Source organism: Mya arenaria, chromosome 6 (genome assembly GCF_026914265.1).
Source record: "Mya arenaria isolate MELC-2E11 chromosome 6, ASM2691426v1".
Lineage (NCBI taxonomy): Eukaryota > Metazoa > Mollusca > Bivalvia > Myida > Myidae > Mya > Mya arenaria.
Window position 1 is genome coordinate 71625464 of NC_069127.1, and position 24698 is coordinate 71650161.

The window sequence follows — 24698 nt, forward strand, 5'->3', positions numbered from 1 at the left end:
GATCCTGTTTTTAGATAATAGTGCAGTTGCCAGATATAGTATCGTCATATTTAAGTAGTGGTCGGATAAAAGTCACTAAAATTATTTCTACAGTTCTAAGATTAACAGTATAATAATTAAGTGGGCGTTAAATAATGCGTCTTCGTCAAAGGCGGATGAACAGGTCGACGAAGTTTCTGTAAAACTATTAAAGACTTTGTCTTTTTGTGGATTGAATAAGACTAACCCGGTTCCCGCCCATTTACTATTTTTCAGAGGTCAGAATTAAGAATAGAAGCAGCACATCAGAAATATCTTCAACCATGGATAAACTAGTGTCGTCAGCAAAAAATACTGATCGAGACATCAATATCGCGAATCATGTCGTTAATATATACGATAAAGAGCAAGGGATCCACCATTTATCCTTGGGGTACACCTGTTTTAACAGGACGAAGGGAAGAGGAAGTGTTACTCGTTGTTTTCTATTCTATAGGAATCTACTAAGTCGAAGAAGCATATCTACACGGTACACCCTCGAATTCTCGCTTGAATTGAGGGCTGGTCGTTTTTAATTTTACAATAATGTCCCGTGGTGCTGTTTGGTTGGATTCACGCGGGCCTACACAATGACATCTGTCAATCCAATCAATGATCCGATCACTTGAGATTGAAAAAGCAAGGTCGGAAACAGTATTATCAGTATATGTTTGTCGTTTCAGCGACACGAGCAATGCGCAAGCAGTTGCGGCGACCGTATTGTTGTGCTCGGTGCGCTACATTTTCTGAAATCCGCATTGCTGTGTTCTCATTAGCAATAATGTCTCAACCAGGCCCGACATTTCAGATTGGAAAATATAGGTAAAGTCGATCAACCAAAACGGCTTTCTCAAACTTTTCACAGGTAATCAAAATAAAGCAGAGGATCGATGTTAGAAATCGGAGTGCATACAGTTTCCCAGATCCGTGAACATAGACAAAATAGTTAACTTTTCACAATTCAAACCTTTTCTACATGTTGTGACGTGTAATTCACACTGTTTTTTTTAAATCATTTCCAAGAGCGAAAAATTGTACAACCTTTCCCAACGGGAGACAACTCACGTTTTCCCGCCTTTATATATTGAATTATTAAAATGCAATTACTTTGAATATGAACGTATTAAATACATTTGAAAAGTTTTTAAAACTAATTTAGTCACATTTAAATACAGTTTTGGTAGTGTGCCAATGTAAATTGGGGAAAAACAGTTCAGTCGACTTTTTAAAGGTACTTGTTAATTTAATGGCATTTTTTGAGTCACAGGATAAATAGAATACAAGGGTATGAAGAAAGTTTATCTAACTCGTCTACCATGTGTATCGGGTCACCCGATAAACTTCTCCACCTTGCCATCCACTGGACTAACCTAGTATTCCATATCTATTTTCAGTTTATGTTTTACCTATTTTCCTCTGTGTATAAAACCCTTTTAAATGAAAATAAACTAATAAACGGTCATCTGCCATCCATGATTCACATAATTGTACCGTTGATACCTTAATTTATTGCCTTAAGAATATATCATCATCATCATCATCATCATCATCATCATCATCATCATCATCATCATCATCATCATCATTATCATCATCATCATCATCATCATCATCATCATCATCATCATCGTAAAAAACGCCATATTATTGAGCTTAAAACGAAAATGTTGTTTTAAGCTTGTGGTATAACTGAAGACCCACATCGAAGGGGTTTTATAGATGAAGGGCCCGATATCGTTTATAACGTTTTTTGACCAGAGTAACCCACTCTTTGGTCAAACATTAAATAAGTCAAACTTGACCTAGATTTGATGGAGGTACACATTCTGACAACTTTCATTAAGAGTGGGTACACACTATGGCTATTATTTCAATAACCTTTCAGTTTGCATGTATTGCGACCCTACAGACTTTATGGCCTGAAATGACACATAACCAAACATTAAACTCAGGTAAACTCAGGTGAACGCCTTTTTTCACTGACTATCTCCAATATACATAAAGACAAAAAGTAAGTTTTTGCTTTTTTTATGAAAACAATATTTAGTTAATTTGTACAGCAGATATAATAAGAAATTAATTTTCCCAAAGACATGCCACCGGAAATACAGTCTTATTTGCATGTTTACTAGATAAAGTGGTTACACATAACTAAAACGACAAAATAGCAATACAAAAATGAATATTGTAGTAAATCCGAGAAATGAAAATGATCTGTTGTTTATATGACATTTTTTGAGTGTACATTAAATTTGATCAATACAATCAATATATTTTTATTTCTGATATTGTTGTAAGTCACTTGTAAGTGCAAGAGTGCAAGTGTTCTATATTGCTTGCCTTAATGAATGAAAAGCTCCGTTTAAAAAACAATTAGACAAAAACATAATTACACTCGTTAATATTCTGCATAAAAAGAAAACTATGATCACAGAAACCTCAACAATTTCAAAAATGTTAGCAGCGTACTCTACTTAAATACTATTCAATAATTATTTTTTTATTATTATGCTTACGCAATATATTTGATATTTTTTGCAATGTATCGTTGATTGCCACACTCAGAACAGCTGGTAAACCACGTGCTTTTTATCGCATTATGTGTTGTGTTACAGCAGCATAAAATCCGACCCACAGATAAGCCAGTTCTCTTCTTAGTGTTCTGTTGATCCTATATAATGTTGGTATCATTTCAATGGAATTTGCTTACTAAAAAAGTAGGTAAAATCATTGATAATTATGTACATCATACATACAGTTACTACAGTTGAAGCATGTGCTCTTCATTTTACAGGGAATTGGACGTTAACATACGTTTTTTCGATCTTCGAGGGCACTAAAATCCCGTATTTTGGGTATATTTTTTGCATTTTCATCTTTTGCACACTACCTTATTTCAAATAATGTCAAAATATTATGGGGTCAGAAGGCAATCAAAATGCACTTATCTGGGCGGGATTTAGCATTTATGAAGGTGCGTTTCTTAGATGTTACCAAATTATATTGAACCAAAGGTCTATCAATGTATCATAAAATAAAACGCAAATAAATCGAGCGAATAAAATATATAACATTATATGCGACAACACATCTAAGACCAAAACACGGGCGTCAGTATATTTTAACATTTTACAATCTAGCAAGTACACATAACTACAGTTCTTAAAAGGATACACCCACAATCCGGGATATGTCAAAAATGGGTGGATTCTTCTGTTCCAAAGTAAAATTCACCAAATGTGGTTTCATGTTCAGAAAGTTTGTTGTTTGGAGACTGTATCTCGTCTATTTCTACTTCGCCATCTCCGTCTTCCGTATTCTGAATATTGTCCGGTTCTATTGCTTCATTATGGTCATCTTCAGTCGGCTCAGACACTTCATTTGCTTCATTTGTTTGTTCTTCAAATTTCTCATCGGACGCATCTACTTTCAAACGCGTGTTTTCATAATCGGGATTGACATTTCCACTTTCGATATTTTCACCGTCGGTTTCATCGGGTGGGGACGTTTTACTGTCTTTGTCCACTAATGGTTGTAGTTTGTTTTCATCAGCGTCAAGAACTTCGGTATTGAACCGAACCGCTTTAATTTCATAGTCTGGATTAGGTTCTTCGTCCTCAGGCTCACCTGCTGGTTCATCGGGCGTTTCAGTAATGTCGCTTTTATTACTATCACTTTCAAATGTAATAAGATCAACTTTAGATCTCGGAGAATCATTTTGTTCCATCTCTTTATTTGCATACACAACATTGTCAGTGGTGTTGGTCTCATGATTACCTTGCGCCATAGTATCCGTGAGTGGTTCGTTAACCAAAAAATGATCAGATTTACGATCACCGTCTTCTTCATCTAGTCTGTCAGAAAGTTGATCTAAACTGTCGAATGCCTCTTTAACTGATGTATTGTCGCCAGAATTACTTTCAACTTCGACGGTGGTCTCTATAACAGGTGTAGATCTATCTTCAACGAACAACGGGTTGATGGGGGAAAATCCCAACTTACTGTCGTTTTCTGATGGGATGATGTCCTGGTGAAAGGCAAACACATCGTCTTAATGATAATCTATATCAAATGACGTTCAAGACTAAGGACATAATTGCATATAAGGACGTTGAGCTCATTTACAAGTCACTATACATTTAATGAATGCTTAAGCAAACTATTTGCAATGTTAAATAATAAATGTTAATGATTTGGTATAAATAAAATGTATAAAATCTTACATTTAACACCAGTGATACTACATATTTTACGTAACGAACCTGTGTTTTAATGGACTCATCATCTAAATCCATCTTGATCTCCTGCGACTCATAAATGGAACTTTCCTTAGTCAAATTTTCAAACAGTTGCCTGTACCTTTTTTGTCTGCAATTAAAATAAGTTTACGTTTTCAAAATCTACTAGGAAATGTTAACCCATAAGGCTTATACAAGTTTTGATTTCCACAGCAGAATCGACAAATAAAATAAAATAATTCAAATAAGGTTTATTTCAAAGGTTTCTGCTTGACCGTTTATTATCCTCCACGAAACGACAGTATGAATATGAATCACTTTGTGGTGCAAAGTACAATTGCCTCTTTAGAACAAATCGAAATAACACGAATCTTCCCGTTTACATAAGTCATGGATACTGATGAAAGAATACCTGTTGAACTGCCTGTGTATAAGAAGAATAGCGATTGTTGTTCCAATAAGAATGACAGCTGCCATGACAATAAGGCCAATTTCAGGCGCACCAAATTTGTCCCTGTTCGAGTCCGTACCCTCCAATGGTTCAGCCATATAAAACAGGGATCGAATTTCTTCAAAGTGGTTATACACGTTGCTGTTGAGTACAAAATCAATGAAATTAAAAGCATTCGGTTTGGTTTGAATACAAAGCATTTATTGGTACTTTATCGAGAGAAAGAAGAAACGCATAATAATACGAGCTAAAGTTGCAGTTGGAGTGCAATATTGTTTGCGGATCTCTCTTTGTCATGTAAGTATGACACAAAAACACAAAATATCACGTTAACCTATTAGTTGTTTATATCCACAAACACTTCATTATAGTCCTAGTTAATTTTCAACACGAAATCGCCTGTTATTATCCGTCCAGAGCATACGCGACATAAATCACACCTGTATTATGCTCCCTCGATATCAGGTAGACGCATCAAACTTGCATAGTGTAATGTTTGTACCCATATCCTGATTGCACTCAAAAGTAGATTCAAGCAAAATGTAGTCACATACACGTACAAGTACTGTCTTTTAATCCCTCTTTTTAAGGTGCAATATACAAAGACTACTATCAAATATTACCTAATGAATTCGAATTTGTCGGCGCTTTCGTCTTGAAGGGACAGTTCGAATTGTGACCTGAAACAATCCGACCACATTGAAATGTAGTAAGTTAAATAAATAATTAGTTAGTTATTTAGTTTGTTATTTAGTTAGCTAGTTAGTTCGATGATGTGTAACTTTTACACTTATATCTGAATAAAGTGAAATACAGACACACAGTTTTAAGCATAAATATAACTTGCTTCTCGATCGAGGTTATTTCTACCGCAAGACAATGTGACACAGGTAGACTGGGCGGCTGTATTATTAAAACAAATTAATACTTCCCTCACACTAGAACTACATTGATAACTAAATAGCAACGTTGGTGAACATTGGAGCCACAACGTATTGTTGAACATGTTCCAACGTTCTTGTTTTTTCGTTGAGGTGCCAATAACTAGAAAATAGTTTTCCTTTCTATAATTGTGTACACGTGAAGTAACAAAATGGGCAAGGAATGACTATATGTTTTGGAATATGAAAAGGTTTTGAACAAAAATCATTGTGTGATCGTCAAATCATGCTAGATCTTAAGATTATCAAGGTCATCATATTTGTATTCAAGGGGCTGTCTCACGTAAAATAGCGAGAAAAAAAGAAAATTGTCGAAAACTGACATAAACTTCGCATCGATGTGTACAATGGATTGAAACTTACTAACTGAAGTACCACATAGTTTACAATTTATTTACGGTTAGCAGTTATTTCGTATTTTTCCATTAAAAAGATTACTGGGTATGTCTACCAGGTAGAATTCATTCCTTATGCGTGATTGGCTAGTCGGTGTTATCACGTGATATTACCGAGGTAGGTTTATAGCTTAATTGTGTCACCCGATTAGAATAAGCTTTTGTAGCGCAATGAGTAAGACGCTAGACAACAATGTTGGCGACGCGGGTTCGAACCCTGTCTCCGACACAATTTTTCTTTTACATTTTGGTACTTTTTTACAATTATGATATCAAAGCGTAACACATTCTATTATATAATTGTCCTGAGATTCGTTACAGAAAAAAACCTTTTTTGGTGCGAACATGTGACACAGTCCCTTTTAACTTATTTATTGCATGAAAGTCCAGAGTTTGAGCTTTAGCAAGTTATGCAAGGCATGAGTCCATTGTTGGAGCGATTTCAACGCATATCTAAACGTCATGACTTCAATCTTCATCAAACGTGTTAGAATAGGATAAGTCTATCGGTCTGTGAAGAAAGTGTGGGTTCGATTGTCATCAAGAGTTTTGTCTCTTGACTTTTCAAAACAAAAACCAGTATGCTTTTTAATCAAGGAAACAACTTTAGCGTGATCGTATTAGCTTTCAACTTTCGTCAAAAAGTAGCTAAAAGAAACGAGTATAAATCAAACTTAGAATGAATCTTTCTACAGTGCTTGTTAAATTTAACTCGAGTACTCTGATGATTTTCTTTAATGGAACCAGGTTTATCCGGCAAAGTCATTAATTAAGTTCTGTATTTTTCTTAGAATCTAACTAAATACTAATGACCAACTTGTGGAACTTGTCATTATGTAGCTCAATCATGTTGTTAACGTCCACCGGCAATCCTAATATCCGTGTAAATTGCCTGAAAAAAATCATAAAAACAGGTATTATCATTACAGATTTGTATGGTTCAAAGGCGGTCTGGATAATGACAAGTTGAATATAGCGGAATATTTGTGTAATTAAACAGGGTCTATCATTTAACTACGGAATCAAGCAAATGCTCTTTCCTTGAAGTTAGATGCAGAATGTTCGTTTTAATGACTGTTCGTGAAACAAAAATATTATTTAATTGATTGTGTGTAATATTGCTTACTCCTCAAAATAACTCTCTTGTTGTATAAGTTGTCCGACAGTTAATGGTGTTTTCATTGATAAGAAGCCATTGCTTACAAATACGACCTGAAAAAGTAAGACCCTATACATATACTTATATATCGTTTGCGGAATGAAGAAAATAAAACCAAACAGTAAAAAGGGTAGCAATGTATATAAATCGATCATGATATGACTAGATTTTTTAAATAAAAAGATACACTGTCTATGTATTATACATATATACCTGTCATTGAAATGCCATTGACTGATTATTTCCATTTAAAATATCTTATCGTAGAAAACTGTTCAAGGAAAGAAAACATTTATAAACGACATTTAAAAAACAACATACGTATGCAATCGCAGTTGATCGAAGGGATGGTGTACCCATGTCCATTGCTGTTAAGTACAACTGTGTAACATCCGCCAACGAATCTGGACTGTCCACATAGATGTCTCCCGTGTGATTGTCAATATGGAACAACGAACCCCTGCAATTAAAGTACTCTTTAATTAATTGAAGTGGTCGTTGTAGCAAAGTTCTTATATAAATTTGTCTTTTTAACTGAGTTTAGTGTTACACAAGTACAGCTATTTTGAGTCCGGTATGAGTATTATGTTATTATAACATTTACTAATTTATGGTTTAGATGTTTTTCTAATATGGTAAAGAAAGAACATTGCCTCGACACCAGTATAATATACATACCTATTATCATTTAACAAATAAATTATTTCTGCATTCTCCTCCCTATCATCGTCTTCTGCCTAAACGAGTAAAAACAGATTTATGTTTATGAAATATATAGCGCAGCCACGAGTAAAACTATGAACTTTGTGTGATTACGAGATGAAATAAAATTAATAACCAACTAACAAACAAGTTTTATTTTTATTGCATGCTTACAGTGAAGGTTTTGGCCATTTTCCCTATTTGATCAACATGATCTTTGACCTACGCACCCCTTGAGTGCCTCATATTTTGATCGCATACATAATAAGTGCCTGCCGGAATAAAATGAGCCTTAATTGCAATTAACAATTGTTCATAGCATTCCATTTCATTAACACACAAAAAACAAACAGTTATTACTGACATTATATTCCAATATTTATTCAACAATTCAATTGTTAATGTTGTTAATGCTATCCAGCTGCTCGAATTATTGTGAAAATTGGTGTTCATGTAGCAAAATCATTTACAGTGTATTTTACACTATTATACTAAAAGGGGAGCAACTACAATTGTAGTTTGATAAAGGAACAAGGAAGTCAAAACTTGAAAAAGTATTTACTATTTAATAACAGTGAAATATCAAAATATCGAACTTATTTAACTCATGAATCTCTATTGAACATCGGAAAGCATAAGAAATATGTATATAAGGAATAAATGTTTGTTTTAGAGAGATATTTATTTTATTTTATCAAGTGAGCACCACAAGTAACGAGGTCCAAAACTGATATCTCACTTAAGCAAACATTTTTGTTCGGTTTATTTTATGCTAGATACTAATACAATTTTATATTTTTTTAATATGCAAATGCAAAACTTGCTGCATTTTAAAAGTTATTGTGAAATGAAGTTTCTGTCAATGTTGAGTGTGCCCTAACGTTAGATTCTGACATAAAGCCGGACCAAAGTTTCAAAGCAATGAGTGATATCTAATTACTATATCACTGTTTTAAAATAAAAATAATGAGATAACCGAATGTTGTAACTTGGACAATATCTATATCAGAAACTACAAAAACAAGTCGAGTCTTGATAAACATGCCTAGTTTTTTTATATATATAGTATGTATGCACTGTGCTGCTTGTGGAGTTTTGTGCTGTTCTTCCATGTTTCTTGTTTGTGATTTTATGTTCTATGTCTTTGGCGTTTACCCAGTGGCATTAAACCGGGTTTTATGTTTAAACTTTTTGCTACTGAGCTTGTTTCTGTAGCTTTTCCCTAAATATGATAATCGAAAGTTTAAACATAAACCCCGTTTAATGGCACAGGGCCAACGCCAAAGACATAGAACACAAAAAACAAACAATCACAAACCAGAAACATGGAACAACAGCACAAACCTCCACAAACAACACACAACAGATATAATATATAAAACTAGGACTGTTGATCAAGGATTGTTAGGTACCGCCTTGCTACTTGCAACCGATAAACTAAGTTTTTAATATCAATATATATTAGAACAGTTTTCGAGTTATCGCCAGGGTTAATGCGTTTGTACGTCGTCGACAACGACGACAATAACACCAAGACAATCCTTTATTAATGTCATTTTAGTTCGACCAAGTCTATCCTTCATTAATGTCATTTTAGCTCGTTCGTTTTTTCGAAGAAAACGGTCGAGGTATTAGGAGCACAGCATGCAAAGAGAACACTTTCAATAATTCAAGACTGACTTACTTTAATGGTTTCAATTTTAGATCCATTAGCAGTAGTCGTGTTAATGTAGAAAACATAATGATCACGGGTAAACAGAGGAGCATTGTCGTTGACGTCTGTCACATTGATGGAAACATTGTATATGCACTTTATCTGAAAGAAATGCTATGAGAATGATTTACGAATGTACCCAACATGCATAGTAAACTTAAAAACGCTAATTAATCTAAAGTTACATTAATTTATTGTATCAGAGAACAATGATTATTCTTATATTATGAGTATTTAATATCATAGTAGTGACGAGAAAATACTCAAATACATAATATACAGTTTTATAATTTATGTTGGATATTGAAAAACATCATTTCTAGTTATAAAAATTGTTTTAAATAAAATCAGTTCAAATTTCTCATTTCATAACAGATGTAATTCAATTTTTGAGAAATCGCATGTTTATAAGATTCACGTAAATGTTCTGTTAGAATCAAAGTTGGAATATGTTTGAATAAATAAAGAACTTCATTACGAAATGTCTGGAATCTCATTCACCAGACTGCTTGCAAAATATATAGTACCTAAATAAAATTTTGAGACTCGCTTGATTTCGAATTAAGACCAGTAAAAAATGCTATACTACCATTGTCCACTTACTTAATTGTAACCATAAGCTAAACTATTTACCAAAAAGTGAAGGTGACAAAGTTTCACGATTATTTTCAATTTCCATTTTTGATTTAATATGTTTTTGCTAATAACAGTATTTGTTCCAACATTTATTATAAAAAGAGATAGAGACAAGAAGAATAGCTTCAGTGATTTCCTTAATTATTACTATGATACATGCATTATTAGTGTTATTCCAATGGATGTGTATGGATAAGATAATGCTTATATTACTTTCTACATAACGTTAGTAAACTTACATTACCACCCTGATGCACATCTATAGTAAAGTCGTACGAACTTATGTTTTCCCTGTCCAAAACTGCTGCTGTCCTTAACATGTCCCTTGAAATGACATATTTAGATGTATATTTCAGTTTCAGTTTAAATATTTATTGATATAGATAGTCAAGGAGACAATTGCTGCGTATAGTACATAGTGTAACAATATATTTCCATGGCAAATATTCAAAACAAGTATTTCATGATCCTTAGTCTTTCTCGGATATACCATTTAGTCTGTTAACCAATTCATTCTTATGGTTAACCAAATACACAGATTATACCCTTAAATTGAATTCCAACCTAAGTTTGTAATAGTATACAGTCACTGTTGTATTCTTACAGTATGATAAAAAGGTAATAATACTTCAAGACATTTTTCAATCTGACCGTTGATTGATTGATAAAGATCACAAGCACAATTAAGTATTTAATATGGATACACTATGAACATCTAAAATAATGCCCCTGTGTTAATTATTGTTGCCCAATGCATACTTTAATATTGTCATCTATCAATATCAAGTTTCACTGAATTCTTTCCACTGCTTCCGACTAGATATTTGTTTTATAAAAATGAAAGAACAAAGGAAATATAGCTTCACAACCATGTGCCCAAAAGTTTACATTTCTATGTTGTCCTTTCAGTAGTTTTTAAGTTATTTTTCAAATGTTTGAAGAAAGTCAAATACAAGGGTAGATAACCTTCTAAGAGTTACAAATATAGTGCTGTTCACAGCTTCACTATTTTATCTTTCAATATTCGTTTCATTCAATTTTATTAAGTAGTTACTACGTTATGCTTTGGACAACCCCTTTTTATGTTGTTTTTTTATACACAATAATACCTTATCTTGTACGGGTTAGGGAAAAGAAGCAGCCTAAAGTAATTGGACGGAAATCATTTTTTGTTTGTGTTACAATGACCTTGACCAAACCCCACACAAAAGCAATCCCAAGAAAGTTATTCACATAGGCTACTAACACACCAAGTTTCATCACTATCCATCAATTCCATCACAAATTGTTTGACGAACACCATCGTCCCGCCGATTTACATCCATATTCAAACGTCATTTTTTTCGTTGAAAGCATGTTTAAAAACAGAATGTCAACTTTCCATTTGCTACAAACCTGCAGAGAAATTATAACTAAAAATAAAGCTACATACCCATTGTCCGATATATTAAATGCCAGCTTCGCCAGTTCTGAAGTAATGTCATATTTCAAATTTTGGCCGTTGCACTGCAAGCAAAAAGAAGATAATTGTACATTTACAATATTCTGACAAATATTCTTAACTAAAATACCATCTTTGTTACAAAAACAACAAAACGCAGCATTAGACACGATGTGGTTATTTTGCGCCAAACTTATGGTTATTTGTTTGTACATATGCAAGTTAAAAACAATCAGCCTAGAATTACATGACAACATGAGTAGATGCAACGGTGTGACTGTACATAAGTAAAAGAAAGCAAAAACAATGATATCGGCAAAAGTCGTGTTAAAGAAGGTAGTGACAAAAGCAGTAGCCTTTATTTGTTACTATAACAAGTGGAAAATCAAAATGCCAAATACGAACATGTATATTTCCAATGTAGGTCCCAACTGGGTCGTTCTCCTTGACATCAAACGTCTTGACAAATTTCCGAGTACCGTTGGCTACAGAATGCGTAACATCTACGTTTGCGGTTCCACAACGTCTGTAAAATAAATTGTTGAATTAATGTAGAATTCCAATTACAAGACAAAGTGTACAAATAGTTAATCCCCTGAATACCAAGCGACAAATGAGTAAGTGTGCTTGTTTAACTTTTGTCAAAAAACTGATTAAGAAAGGACTCTCAATATGTACTTTCCATCGTTTCATTCCAAAATATAAGCTTTAATGATAAAAAATGTCTTTGCGAAGAAAAATCCTTTATAAACCATAATTTAACATAATATAACATACGTATCATTATGCGTTTCTTGTATAAAAGTATATTACCGAGCTGGAAAGCTAGTGTCGGGGTTATCGCAAGCTTCCACGATGAGCGAATAATGATCGCAATGCAAATCGCTCTCTGTCATAACAAATTCTCCAGATGTACTGTTCAACTCGAAGGGCAACGTACCGTGTTTGCACTCATAAACATTAACTGTACTTTTAAGAATTGTGTAGATAATGTCAGCGTTATCTCCCGTATCCTTGTCCTCCGCGGTAACCTGCAAATCGATTAGCGTAAATGTAGGAATAAACTCATACATGGTGTTTCGTATTAACTGCTACAATATCAAGACGTTTAAGTTCGAATAATATATACTCTATTAGCTTTGAGCAAAAGTGTATGAGTACATTGTTAAAAAAGAGAAACCGAGTTAAGCCTGAAAAGGCCAACAGGTATGCATGCATATGCAGAACGATGTGACTTTAGAGTACTTAAAAGCCTATTTTTAAGAACAATACGTTTTTTTCTGAAAAATATTCGTTGTGTCAATTATCAAACCCTTTGGGGTTGACTGATTCCTGTAGTTTGAACGGCATTATTTGGGGTGATATTTACACAAAACTCTTATTTTTTTATGATAGATGAGTACTACTTTGACATATTCTTTATATTCATAAACCAACGCATTTGGAATAAAGTATTTATATTAAATACTTAATCATGAAGTGGTTTCTGACGTCAGTTTTCTTAGCATTGGTATCAAATGTAACCGTGTACTAGAGGACGAAGGTAAGGGCGTAAATCTAAGTACGCCGCCATACAAGTGTTACGTGTTGTACTTGTACTGACACCAAATGCTGAACACACTAAGGAAACGTAATTAACTGCATGGGGAGAACAAGTTGAGTCTTCAATTCATCAAGAGAAACTTCCATCTCAAATCACAAAGAACGGAATATACACAAACATTGCAAAAAAACAAAAGAAAAAATGTTATATTTTAAGGCATTAAAGACAATATAAAGACACTATAAACAAATCCACAACAAATGAAAACAATGCCTACTTGACCGATTGTCATGGACAGACTGATGGTGTTATTGATGTTGAAATTGTAAGTGCCTAGGATGAAAACGGGACTGTTGTCATTGATGTCAGCAACCTCAATGTTTACTGTCAAGTTGTTCGTTCCCAAGTCGCCATTGACAGATCGAGGTATAACCTGAAAATGAATCAAATGTATGAAAGTAATTTATTGACATGTTCAGTATCTTCATTCAGTAAACCTCATCGTCCAGAGTATATTTATCATTATTTTAGCATCATCAATATTGTGCTTTTTTTATTTAATAAAATATTCAATAAAGCTGGAGTTGTCCATCTGTTCAGATGTTTGCTTCCCGTCAAGAGAAACGGGTTCAAGTGCCATCCAAAAACGATATCAATGCCCGTTCCTGCAAATAAAACAGACTCGAGCGGGATGTATCTGTTTTCAATATCGAGACTTTGGATAAAAAAAATTCATGAAACAATACTTACGCCATAGACCAGGAAATACATCTACGATGACTGAATAGTGCCCATTTGCTTAAAGGCTCAGTAAATAAGAATTTTAAATCTTACTTACTGTAAGTACAAAAGATGAGTTAGTTTCTCGATCCAGCTTTCCATTAACTTCCAACACTGCGGTGCGGTTGTCAACTGTCTTCAGTTGAAAAGGACCAACCCCAGTCAGGTTATATAATATGTACCCGTTCTCTCCCTATGAACGTATTAAAAACATGTTGACTACTACTAAAAAACAAGTTTGTGTTTTAACCATACATCAAGATAATAAAATATTGCATTTATACAAAGAACTCTAAGAAAACATGAAAATGTGAGGATTTAGAGCAAAGTACAAATTTATTACAAAGTTATTCAGTTTGAACAGAGCGTATGTATTGTTCTTATTAATATCTTAAACTTATCTGACTTGCAACCGAATGCAAAATCGCCAAAAGTTAAATGCATGCCCCCAGGAAAGTAATATATCCAACCTTATCTTTGTCTATAGCTTTAACTTCGTGGTAATACATAATAATATACATATTATACATCTAACCATATCAATGTCGATAGCTTTAACGTCTAGCACCCGAGTTCCGTTCAATTGATTTTCCAACATTGTAACGTCAACAACGTTCGGTTTGAAGAATGGCTCGTTGTCGTTAACGTCTATCACGTAAATATTCAACGTGGTCTGGGCGGTCCGTGTGCTAGATATGTCCTCTTGATAAGCCTGTTCGAAAAATAGAATAATAAGAGTTAAGTATTAAGAAAAAGAACAGGTTTTGTTAATAAATGATTTTGCTGCTAACGAATGTATTAGATCATAAGTCACAAAAAATATGAATCCCAAAAGAATTGGCGAATATAAATCAAAAGAGAACGATAAATAAAATTCAGAATGGAAAATTGTCCTGGATTTATGATGGTTGAATAAAATGATGTTACACAACGCACGCAATCAAAATAAAAGGTTACATGAAGAAGTTATCAATAGTAAAATAGAAACAGCAGGGACAAGACCAGTATTAAAACATAAAGAATAAACCCTATTAAGAGACAGAAAGAAAGGGTTCTAACGACTCTCAACGTGAGCCACAAATATGTTCAATAAATGATGTTATCGTATTTGTCAACAAAACAAGAGACTACTAGGGCTGTAAACTAGCTGACATGGCCATAACCATAATAACAAAACTAGAGCTTATATATAAACAGGTTAGGTTATACCAAGTACAATTTTATGTTCAAGTGTTCAATTAAATCATAATATAATATCAACGTCTTTGATTTGCAATCAATAATGATAAAATTTGAGAGTCCGATAAAACCCTACCTGACATCACAAGCATCTTACCTCAATCGTCACGATGTATTCAGAAATATGTTCATAATCAAGGAGTTCAGAAATGTTTATTTCAGCGGTACTTTGATCAATAGAGAACAGACCAGGAGCTGAAAAATCACCAAAACAACCTCTTTGATAAAAATAAACAAAGTAGCTTTAGAAATCCGTAACAAATACAGTTCTAATCAAACAAACAGACTATGGATCACAATTTGTTTTCAATTTAAGTAACTATCAGCTTACATTTGATCCTGTACTTGATTGTGGAATTAATTCCAAAATCGGGATCGTAGGCATGCAGTGGCGGTATTGTTGTTAACGAGACATTCACATCCGACGAACACTAGAAATATGTATTTATTTTATATGGTAAATCGTACTTAATGAGAACTACATTTCAATTTTGGTTTTCCAATTTGGAGGATTATGGTTTTTTTTATATTTTATCCACACTAAATGGATGTTTTTTGTTCACTGTGTTAAAAAACAGAGACACATCATTTATTATGTGTGAATGCATACTTGTTAAACATGTTGACGGACAATGCAAATTGTTACAACCGGTCATCTATAATATCTAAACGATGATATATATATATTGTTTATATATACGTTTTCCGGCACATCCAGCCTGTATGTATCACTGGCGAAGACAGGGTTTTGGTCGTCAACGTCTTCTACAGTCACTTTGATTTCGGCAGTGGCTGAACCCGGAAGACCTTGCTGAAATGTCATACCATAATGTGAATACTAAGGCAATATTGTGTAAAACAAATCGGGGTAATAATATGATAATATGCTATTTTGAAAGAATTAAAACGTATCTTAAATGTGATAAATGATACATTTAGTTACTGTTACAAGATCCTCAAGTAATCGGTCGTCTAAGTTATGAACATTGGCGTTAGAAACCACGGTAAATACCATGTTTTACTTTAATAATGACTCATAAAACTTAGTTTAAAATGTTCGTCCGTTCGGTATTTATAAAGCTATTAAACAGGTATATGTCACTTATATAACGTTTAGTGATGGTTGTTTTCTCTATAAACGTAACACTTTGAAAAATCAGAATTCATTATTGCATACGTCGTAAATTAGAGCATCTGTATGATACAAGCGACACGTTATGTTTATCAACTTAAAACAATCATATTGCAACAAAATAACTTATTACAATAAGTCGTCCCTGGATATGAATAGTGTATTCTTTCTGGCCATGGTCATAATCCAACTCTCCATTGAGATACAGAGAATTGGCATTAGTTGTAGCGCCCCATCGAAATGGAAGTCCGCTGGTGTTCTAAAATGAAGAATATTTGTTTTCAAGTGTATGCTAGAATCATTTTAATACCTTTCTATAAAATATCAATAAGCATAAAAATGCAATTAAAATATGTTAGTGAATAATTAGCTTTTTATTTGAATTAGATATTGGGAAGGACTTTCTTGAACAATCTTAATAATACAATGGAAACTAGAGGGATACGCGAAGTAGTTAAAAATAAAACAAAAAACCTTGTTAAGGGTCACATACATAAATGCAAACGCCACAAACATACCACACACGCAACAAAATAGTTTTACCGATAAATGCTTGGATCAACGCATTGGAGCGTTCAATGAAACACATTTTATCCTTTTATGAAAAACATACTAAAACTATGTTAAAAACAATGCTGAGATTAAGCACGGACTTCGCTTAACGTTAACGCCCAAAGGGTCACGCTGAGCAGTGGGTTTTAAAATATACATAACAACATTAGGGTCGGACGACATGCATGTCTGTAATAGTTAATACATTCGTTATAATGATGGAGGAAAACAAGTAAGCCTACTGTGATTTCGAAGCCCTTGTTCGAGTAGTTTTCTATCCCTCCAACCTTGCATTCCGTTAGGTTCAGCTCCAGTGGTGAGGTAAGCGAAATGTGAGTGTTATTTCTTTCATCCTGCAATCGTAGTTAAAAAAGTGAAATAGGTAATTTATCATATTCTCATATCTATCTACTTTTTGTACGTATATTTATAATCTGTTATAGCAGTGTTTTATGCAAGAAGAGCCATAAGAGGTATCGTGTACAGAATAGCAAGCATAAATGAAAAGCTAGCAACAAATATTTGCAAACAATATAAACACATCATATATCAACAATGATGGTTTTACCACCTTAATTATGGATAATGTCAAAGTGAATAAGAACTACAATCGGCGGTGTTTTTTTTTAATGGAAATCGATAAGACAATTATTATTAATTATGAGCTGTACTATTATTAATACAACAACATGATTCACTATCAAACTTCATGAATTAAGTTCAAAATATAATGTTATACGTATATGTAGAGATCGTCAAATTATTCAGGCAAGAAAGCAAAATTGCGCAATGAATTTTGCCCTTAAACATTTTTAAAATGTTTGAAAAGGATCTAGCTATCAATCGTGATCGTGATAGTTAATTATTGTAACGAAGTGTAAAAGTGTTTTGGATAATGCGCAAGTAAGATAGCCGTAAAAGTGATCGTGGTCATTTTTTAGAGCATCAAGGGCTATTACACATGAGCTGATGATGCAGCTGGCTGTTAATCGAATTTATTAATGCCAATAAAATATGTTACAAATTAAGGTAAAAAAAAAGCTGAAAATAGAGAGACTACAAACTAAATTTGACGTTTTTGACAATTTAATGGACAAACGTCCGGCTGTATATCGAACTCGGACGATATTTTATGAGAAAAAACCAACTCAGTCAAGTTTGATAAATATTGTTTAACGAATGCTTAAGTTTAAAAGTGAAAAAAACGTGCCAATGCGGACACGGGTGACGACGTCGACGATGGATAACATGATCACTGTTTAAAATATCTTTATCAACAACATACTACTTCAAGTCATCTAATTGACTTTGAATACAACCTCATTGGCTGACACATTGTCAACACAAAATCAGATAAAGGAAGTGTGTATCGGATGTGTGACAATATGCGGAACTTTTAAGACGCGTAACGGTTGCAATTCTTAATGATGAAGCCTTTAACTTAATAATTGCCTGGGTTGTTATATCATGAATCTAATGTGACAAATCTGTTAAAAATTGCTACTTCTCAAAAACCTGTTTTCACCTGAGCAATATGACATAGAATGAAATGGTGAAAATTTGTTCTACCTCTTTTATAGTTGCGTTGTAAACATCAGCAGTAAATTCCAATCCGTAAGTAACATTGTCGGTATAGATAAATTCAAGAGAAACTCTATATGTTTTTGACTGAAAAGATTAAGTTGTCATATTGTGAAATTACATATACATATATTTTGTCAACAATTCCTTAGAAAGTAAACTTTTTGGGGGAGAACAAAAGACAATACAGTTGTTTTAGCTATCACAAAAAACACATGTTTTAACAAATCTACGACAATAATACATTTAAGGTTGTGTTAGTTTGAAACAGTATGTTAAATATATATGAGCTTAAAGCAATGGATCAATCTTAATGGAATCTACTTGAGTAAGGTACATACCATTGTTTGATCCGTTAGGTCACATGTGAAAGACGACAATTCGATCTGCAAAGTATTCATAATTGATAATACGTTTTGCGTTTTATCTTTATATAGGATTGTTGGGATAAGAGTGAGGTTTGTGCACTTAAACCGGTTTAACCCCTCAGTAAATTTACCTTTGACTGACTGTTCCAAGGCGGTACCTAACAATCCTTGATAAACATACCTAGTTTTTTATATATAGTATGTACGTTCTGTGCTGCTTGTGGAGTTTTGTGCTGTTCTTCCATGTTTCTTGTTTGTGTTTTTATGTTCTATGTCTTTGGCGTTTACCCAGTGCCATTAAACCGGGTTTATGTTTAAAAAAAAATGCTACTGAGGTTGTTTCTGTAGTTTTTCGAATAAATACACGTGTTCGCATGATAACTGATGTTGTTTTGTATCTAAGTTTACCAATATTAACTGACCAACTCATAAGCCATTATAATCAATTGACTCGAGCAAGCAATTCACATTGATGGCATTTTGCAATCACAATATTCCTGATTAAACGAGTTTCATCCTTTGAAAAGCAAAAACTGTCCAAATTATGAATTAAAATATACGTGTGTGCTGTCATTTTTCCGTTCATTCAAACAAATGATCTGTTTTTAAATTAATTAATCAAACATATTCTTGAAAAACAGCCGAAACTGCATTACAAATGTGAAATGAATGTCTTACACAGTAGAACTTTGCTGGATAAAGCAACCGCATTCCTTGTTCAGAAGTATTAAATACTTGTGCACATGGAGGAGTTGGTGTGAATGTTTCATTTTCGGAAAACTGCAATAGTAAATCATCTGCAAAAGAAAGCACAAATGAAAATCTGAAAAACATGGACATATTTTTTTACTATTTTTTATTAACTGTAGATTGTCGTTATAAAGACTACCATATCTTACTTCTACTGCTACTGCTACTGCTGCTGCTGCTGCTGCTGCTGCTGCTGCTGCTACTACTACTACTACTACTACTACTACTACTACTAACTACTAACTACTAACTACTACTACTACTACTACTACTACTACTACTACTACTACTACTACTAATAATAATAATAATAATAAATAATATCCGCCACCGAACAGGACACACATCATAATAATTACCTGTTTCGAAGGTGTCGTTAATGCTCAATGTTATGATATTTCCAGCAATTAAGCAATATGTGCAGTTCAAGTTCTCCAGCGCATCTTCAGCTATAAAACAAATAAAAAACATTATGCATAGTGATTCAAAGAGAAGTTATAGCAAATGTTGACACGAACTGATAGATTAAAGATTTTTAAGATGATGTAACATCTGGGCCCATATTACAGAAGCATCTATTACAGTTAATATTTTACCTTTTCCTTAAATTCAACAATTTCCTTATCTTATTCATTTGACTGGAAGAAAGTGTTATGCTTAGTGTATATTCTGCAATCAAAATATGGACATTTAAGTTTTTAAAGATGAAAACTCCATTTTAAAGATTCGCTTTTCAAATATATCAACTCCAAATTTTACCCTTAAGTTAAAATACGTTAAACATTTCTTAACATGCTCTGTAATATGGACCCAGCGTTAACATTGTTAATATACACGATATTGAAAATAACAAAAAAACACCATTATCTTAAACAAACAAACCTGAACAGCAAATACATGCCAGGAGACAAAACAAAAATATTTGCCGTGTCATCGTTTGGACCTGAAACAAAGAAACCATTTGTCATAAAGGAAATAATGTAAACAGTATGTTTCAACCCGGCAAATATAATTTCAAGGCAAAGAAGACGACACACACAAGACAACACTAACAGTTTACAAAACGGCCCCACATGAACATTAATGAAAATCGTTGTTGTTGTTTTTCCACAATAAAATATCGAGACTACATTATAACATCATATGAAAGTATAACAATGGGGTAAACTGTCAAGGCACAATTCTGGATATTTATTTATGAAGAAAAAGTAGTTTAAGGTTATTGTGTTTTCCTACATATAAAGGCTCTGATCCTGTATTATGTTATACATATTAAGGGCCTGATCTTGCCGTTCTCGTATCTATGGTACAAATAAAGGCTCCGATATAGGCTGCAGTTTTCGTATTCTATTAAACATATATAGGCTCTGATTCCGCCGTTCTCCTATTCTAGTACACGTCTATAGGCACTGATCCTGCCTTTCTCGTATTCTATTACACGTCTATATGCTCTGATCCTGCCGTTCTCGTATTCTATTACACATATATAGGCTCTGATCCTGCCGTTCTCGTATTCTATTACACGTCTACAGGCTCTGATCCTGCCGTTCTTGTATTCTATTACACATATATATGCTCTTTGATACCACCGTTCTCGTATTCTATTTCACATATATAGGCTCTGATTCTGCCGTTTTCGTATTCTAGTACACGTCTATAGGCACTGATCCTGCCTTTCTCGTATTCTATTACACGTCTATATGCTCTGATCCTGCCGTTCTCGTATTTTATTACACATATATAGGTTCTGATCCTGCCGTTCTCGTATTCTATTACACGTCTATAGGCTCTGATCCTGCCGTTCTCGTATTCTATTACACATATATATGCTCTTTGATACCACCGTTCTCGTATTCTATTTCACATATATAGGCTCTGATACCGCCGTTCTCGTATTCTATGGCACATATATAGGCGCTGATACGACCGTTCTCGTTTTATATTACACATATATAGTCTCTGATCCTGCCGTTCTCGTATTCTATAACACATATATAGGCAATGATCCTGCCGTTCTCGTATTCTATTACACATATATAGGCAATGATCCTGTCGTTCTCGTATTATATTACACATATATAGGCTCTGATCCTGCCGTTCTCGTATTAAATTACACATATATAGGCACTGATCCTGTCGTTTTCGTATTCTATTACACATATATAGGCTCTGATCCTGGCGTTCTCGTATTCTATTACACGTCTATAGGCTCTGATCCTGCCGTTCTCGTATACTGTTACACGTATATAGGCACTGATCCTGCCGTTTTCGTATTCTATTACACATATATAGGCACTGATCCTGCCGTTTTCGTATTCTATTACACATATATAGTCTCTGATCCTGCCGTTCTCGTATTCTATTTATTGCACATATATAGTCTCTGATCCTGCCGTTCTCGTATTCTATCTATTGCACATATATAGGCTCTGATCCTGCCGTTCTCGTATTCTATCTATTGCACATATATAGGCATTGATCCTGCCGTTCTCGTATTCTATCTATTGCACATATATAGTCTCTGATCCTGCCGTTCTCGTATTCTATCTATTGCACATATATAGGCATTGATCCTGCCGTTCTCGTATTCTATCTATTGCACATATATAGGCATTGATCCTGCCGTCCTCGTATCCTATCTATTGCACATATATAGTCTCTGATCCTGCCGTTCTCATATTCTATCTATTGCACATATATAGGCATTGATACTGCCGTTCTCGTATTCTATCTATTGCACATATATTTGAACTGATCCTGCAGTTCTCGTATTCTATCTATTGCACATATATATGCACTGATCCTGCAGTTCTCGTATTTTATCTATTGCACATATATATGCACTGATCCTGCTGTTTTTGTATTCTATCTATTGCACATATATAGGCTCTGATCCTGCCGTTCTCGTATTTTAACTATTGCACATATATATGCACTGATCCTGCAGTTCTCGTATTCTATCTATTGCACATATATATGCACTGATCCTACCGTTCTCGTATTTTATTACACATCATTAGGCTCTGATCCTGCCGTTCTCGTATTCTATTGCACATATATAGTCTCTGATCCTGCCGTTCTCGTATTCTATTGCACATATTTAGGCTCTGATCCTGCCGTTCTCGTATTCTATAACACATATATAGGCTCTGATCCTGCCGTTCTCGTATTATATCTATTGCACATATATAGGCTCTGATCATGCCGTTCTCGTATTCTATAACACATCTATAGGCTCTGATCCTGCCGTTCTTGTATTCTATCTATTGCACATATATAGGCTCTGATCCTGCCGTTCTCGTATTTTAACTATTGCACATATATATGCACTGATCCTGCAGTTCTCGTATTCTATCTATTGCACATATATATGCACTGATCCTACCGTTCTCGTATTTTATTACACATCATTAGGCTCTGATCCTGCCGTTCTCATATTCTATAACACATATATAGGCTCTGATCCTGCCGTTCTCGTATTCTATTGCACATATTTAGGCTCTGATCCTGCCGTTCTCGTATTCTATAACACATATATAGGCTCTGATCCTGCCGTTCTCGTATTATATCTATTGCACATATATAGGCTCTGATCATGCCGTTCTCGTATTCTATAACACATCTATAGGCTCTGATCCTGCCGTTCTTGTATTCTATCTATTGCACATATATAGGCACTGATCCTGCCGTTCTCGTATTCTATCTATTGCACATATATAGGCACTGATCCTGCCGTTCTCGTATTCTATTACACATATATAGGCAATGATCCTGTCGTTCTCGTATTATATTACACATATATAGGCTCTGATCCTGCCGTTCTCGTATTCAATTACACATATATAGGCAATGATCCTGCCGTTCTCGTATTCTATTACACATATATAGGCTCTGATCCTGCCGTTCTCGTATTCTATTACACGTCTATAGGCTCTGATCCTGCCGTTCTCGTATTCTGTTACACGTATATAGGCACTGATCCTGCCGTTTTCGTATTCTATTACACATATATAGGCATTGATCCTGCCGTTTTCGTATTCTATTACACATATATAGGCACTGATCCTGCCGTTTTCGTATTCTATTACACATATATAAGCACTGATCCTGCCGTTCTCGTATTCTATCTATTGCACATATATAGTCTCTGATCCTGCCATTCTCGTATTCTATTTATTGCACATATATAGTCTCTGATCCTGCCGTTCTCGTATTCTATCTATTGCACATATATAGGCATTGATCCTGCAGTTCTCGTATTCTATCTATTGCACATATATAGTCTCTGATCCTGCCGTTCTCGTATTCTATCTATTGCACATATATAGGCATTGATCCTGCCGTTCTCGTATTCTATCTATTGCAAATATATAGGCATTGATCCTACCGTTCTCGTATTCTTTCTATTGCACATATATAGTCTCTGATCCTGCCGTTCTCATATTCTATCTATTGCACATATATAGGCATTGATCCTGCCATTCTCGTATTCTATCTTTTGCACATATATAGGCACTGATCCTGCCGTTCTCGTATTCTATCTATTGCCCATATATAGTCTCTGATCCTGCCGTTCTCGTATTCTATTACACATCTATAGGCACTGATCCTGCCGTTCTCGTATTCTATCTATTGCACATATATAGTCTCTGATCCTACCGTTCTCGTATTCTATTACACATATATAGGCACTGATCATGCCGTTCTCGTATTCTATCTATTGCACATATATAGTCTCTGATCCTGCCGTTCTCGTATTCTATCTATTGCACATATATAGGCTCTGATCCTGCCGTTCTTGTATTCTATTACATATCTATAGGCACTGATCATGCCGTTCTCGTATTCTGTCTATTGCACATATATAGGCTCTGATCCTGCCGTTCTCGTATTCTATCTATTGCACATATATAGGCTCTGATCCTGCCGTTCTCGTATTCTATCTATTGCACATATATAGGCTCTGATCCTGCCGTTCTCGTATTCTATCTATTGCACATATATAGGCTCTGATCCTGCCGTTCTCGTATTCTATCTATTGCACATCAATAGTCTCTG

At 34.2% G+C, this 24698-nt stretch overlaps 1 protein-coding gene across 3 annotated transcripts in view; it reads right to left on the reverse strand.

Moving 5' to 3' along the window:
• Positions 1–2030: 2030 nt before the first annotated feature.
• LOC128239303 (cadherin-23-like) overlaps positions 2031–24698 on the reverse strand; it is a 33313-nt gene continuing 10645 nt past the window's right edge. For 2 of the 3 annotated variants that reach the window (XM_052955896.1, XM_052955895.1), the window contains exons 2-27: positions 20523–20583; positions 20000–20089; positions 19569–19687; positions 18864–18908; positions 18511–18609; positions 17184–17294; positions 16523–16648; positions 15958–16068; positions 15589–15688; positions 15355–15452; positions 14554–14730; positions 14077–14211; positions 13516–13671; positions 12509–12726; positions 12101–12221; positions 11687–11760; positions 10494–10578; positions 9589–9720; positions 7881–7939; positions 7524–7662; positions 7170–7255; positions 6861–6935; positions 5331–5387; positions 4669–4848; positions 4281–4386; positions 2031–4045 (exon numbers count right to left, since the gene is read on the reverse strand). In XM_052955896.1, coding sequence (XP_052811856.1) covers positions 3212–4045; positions 4281–4386; positions 4669–4848; positions 5331–5387; positions 6861–6935; positions 7170–7255; positions 7524–7662; positions 7881–7939; positions 9589–9720; positions 10494–10578; positions 11687–11760; positions 12101–12221; positions 12509–12726; positions 13516–13671; positions 14077–14211; positions 14554–14730; positions 15355–15452; positions 15589–15688; positions 15958–16068; positions 16523–16648; positions 17184–17294; positions 18511–18609; positions 18864–18908; positions 19569–19687; positions 20000–20089; positions 20523–20574 — 3585 coding nt within the window. In that variant the 5' untranslated portion in view covers positions 20575–20583 and the 3' untranslated portion in view covers positions 2031–3211. The remainder of the gene's footprint in view (positions 4046–4280; positions 4387–4668; positions 4849–5330; positions 5388–6860; positions 6936–7169; positions 7256–7523; positions 7663–7880; positions 7940–9588; positions 9721–10493; positions 10579–11686; positions 11761–12100; positions 12222–12508; positions 12727–13515; positions 13672–14076; positions 14212–14553; positions 14731–15354; positions 15453–15588; positions 15689–15957; positions 16069–16522; positions 16649–17183; positions 17295–18510; positions 18610–18863; positions 18909–19568; positions 19688–19999; positions 20090–20522; positions 20584–24698) is intronic. The other variant, XM_052955897.1, reaches the window with a different exon arrangement.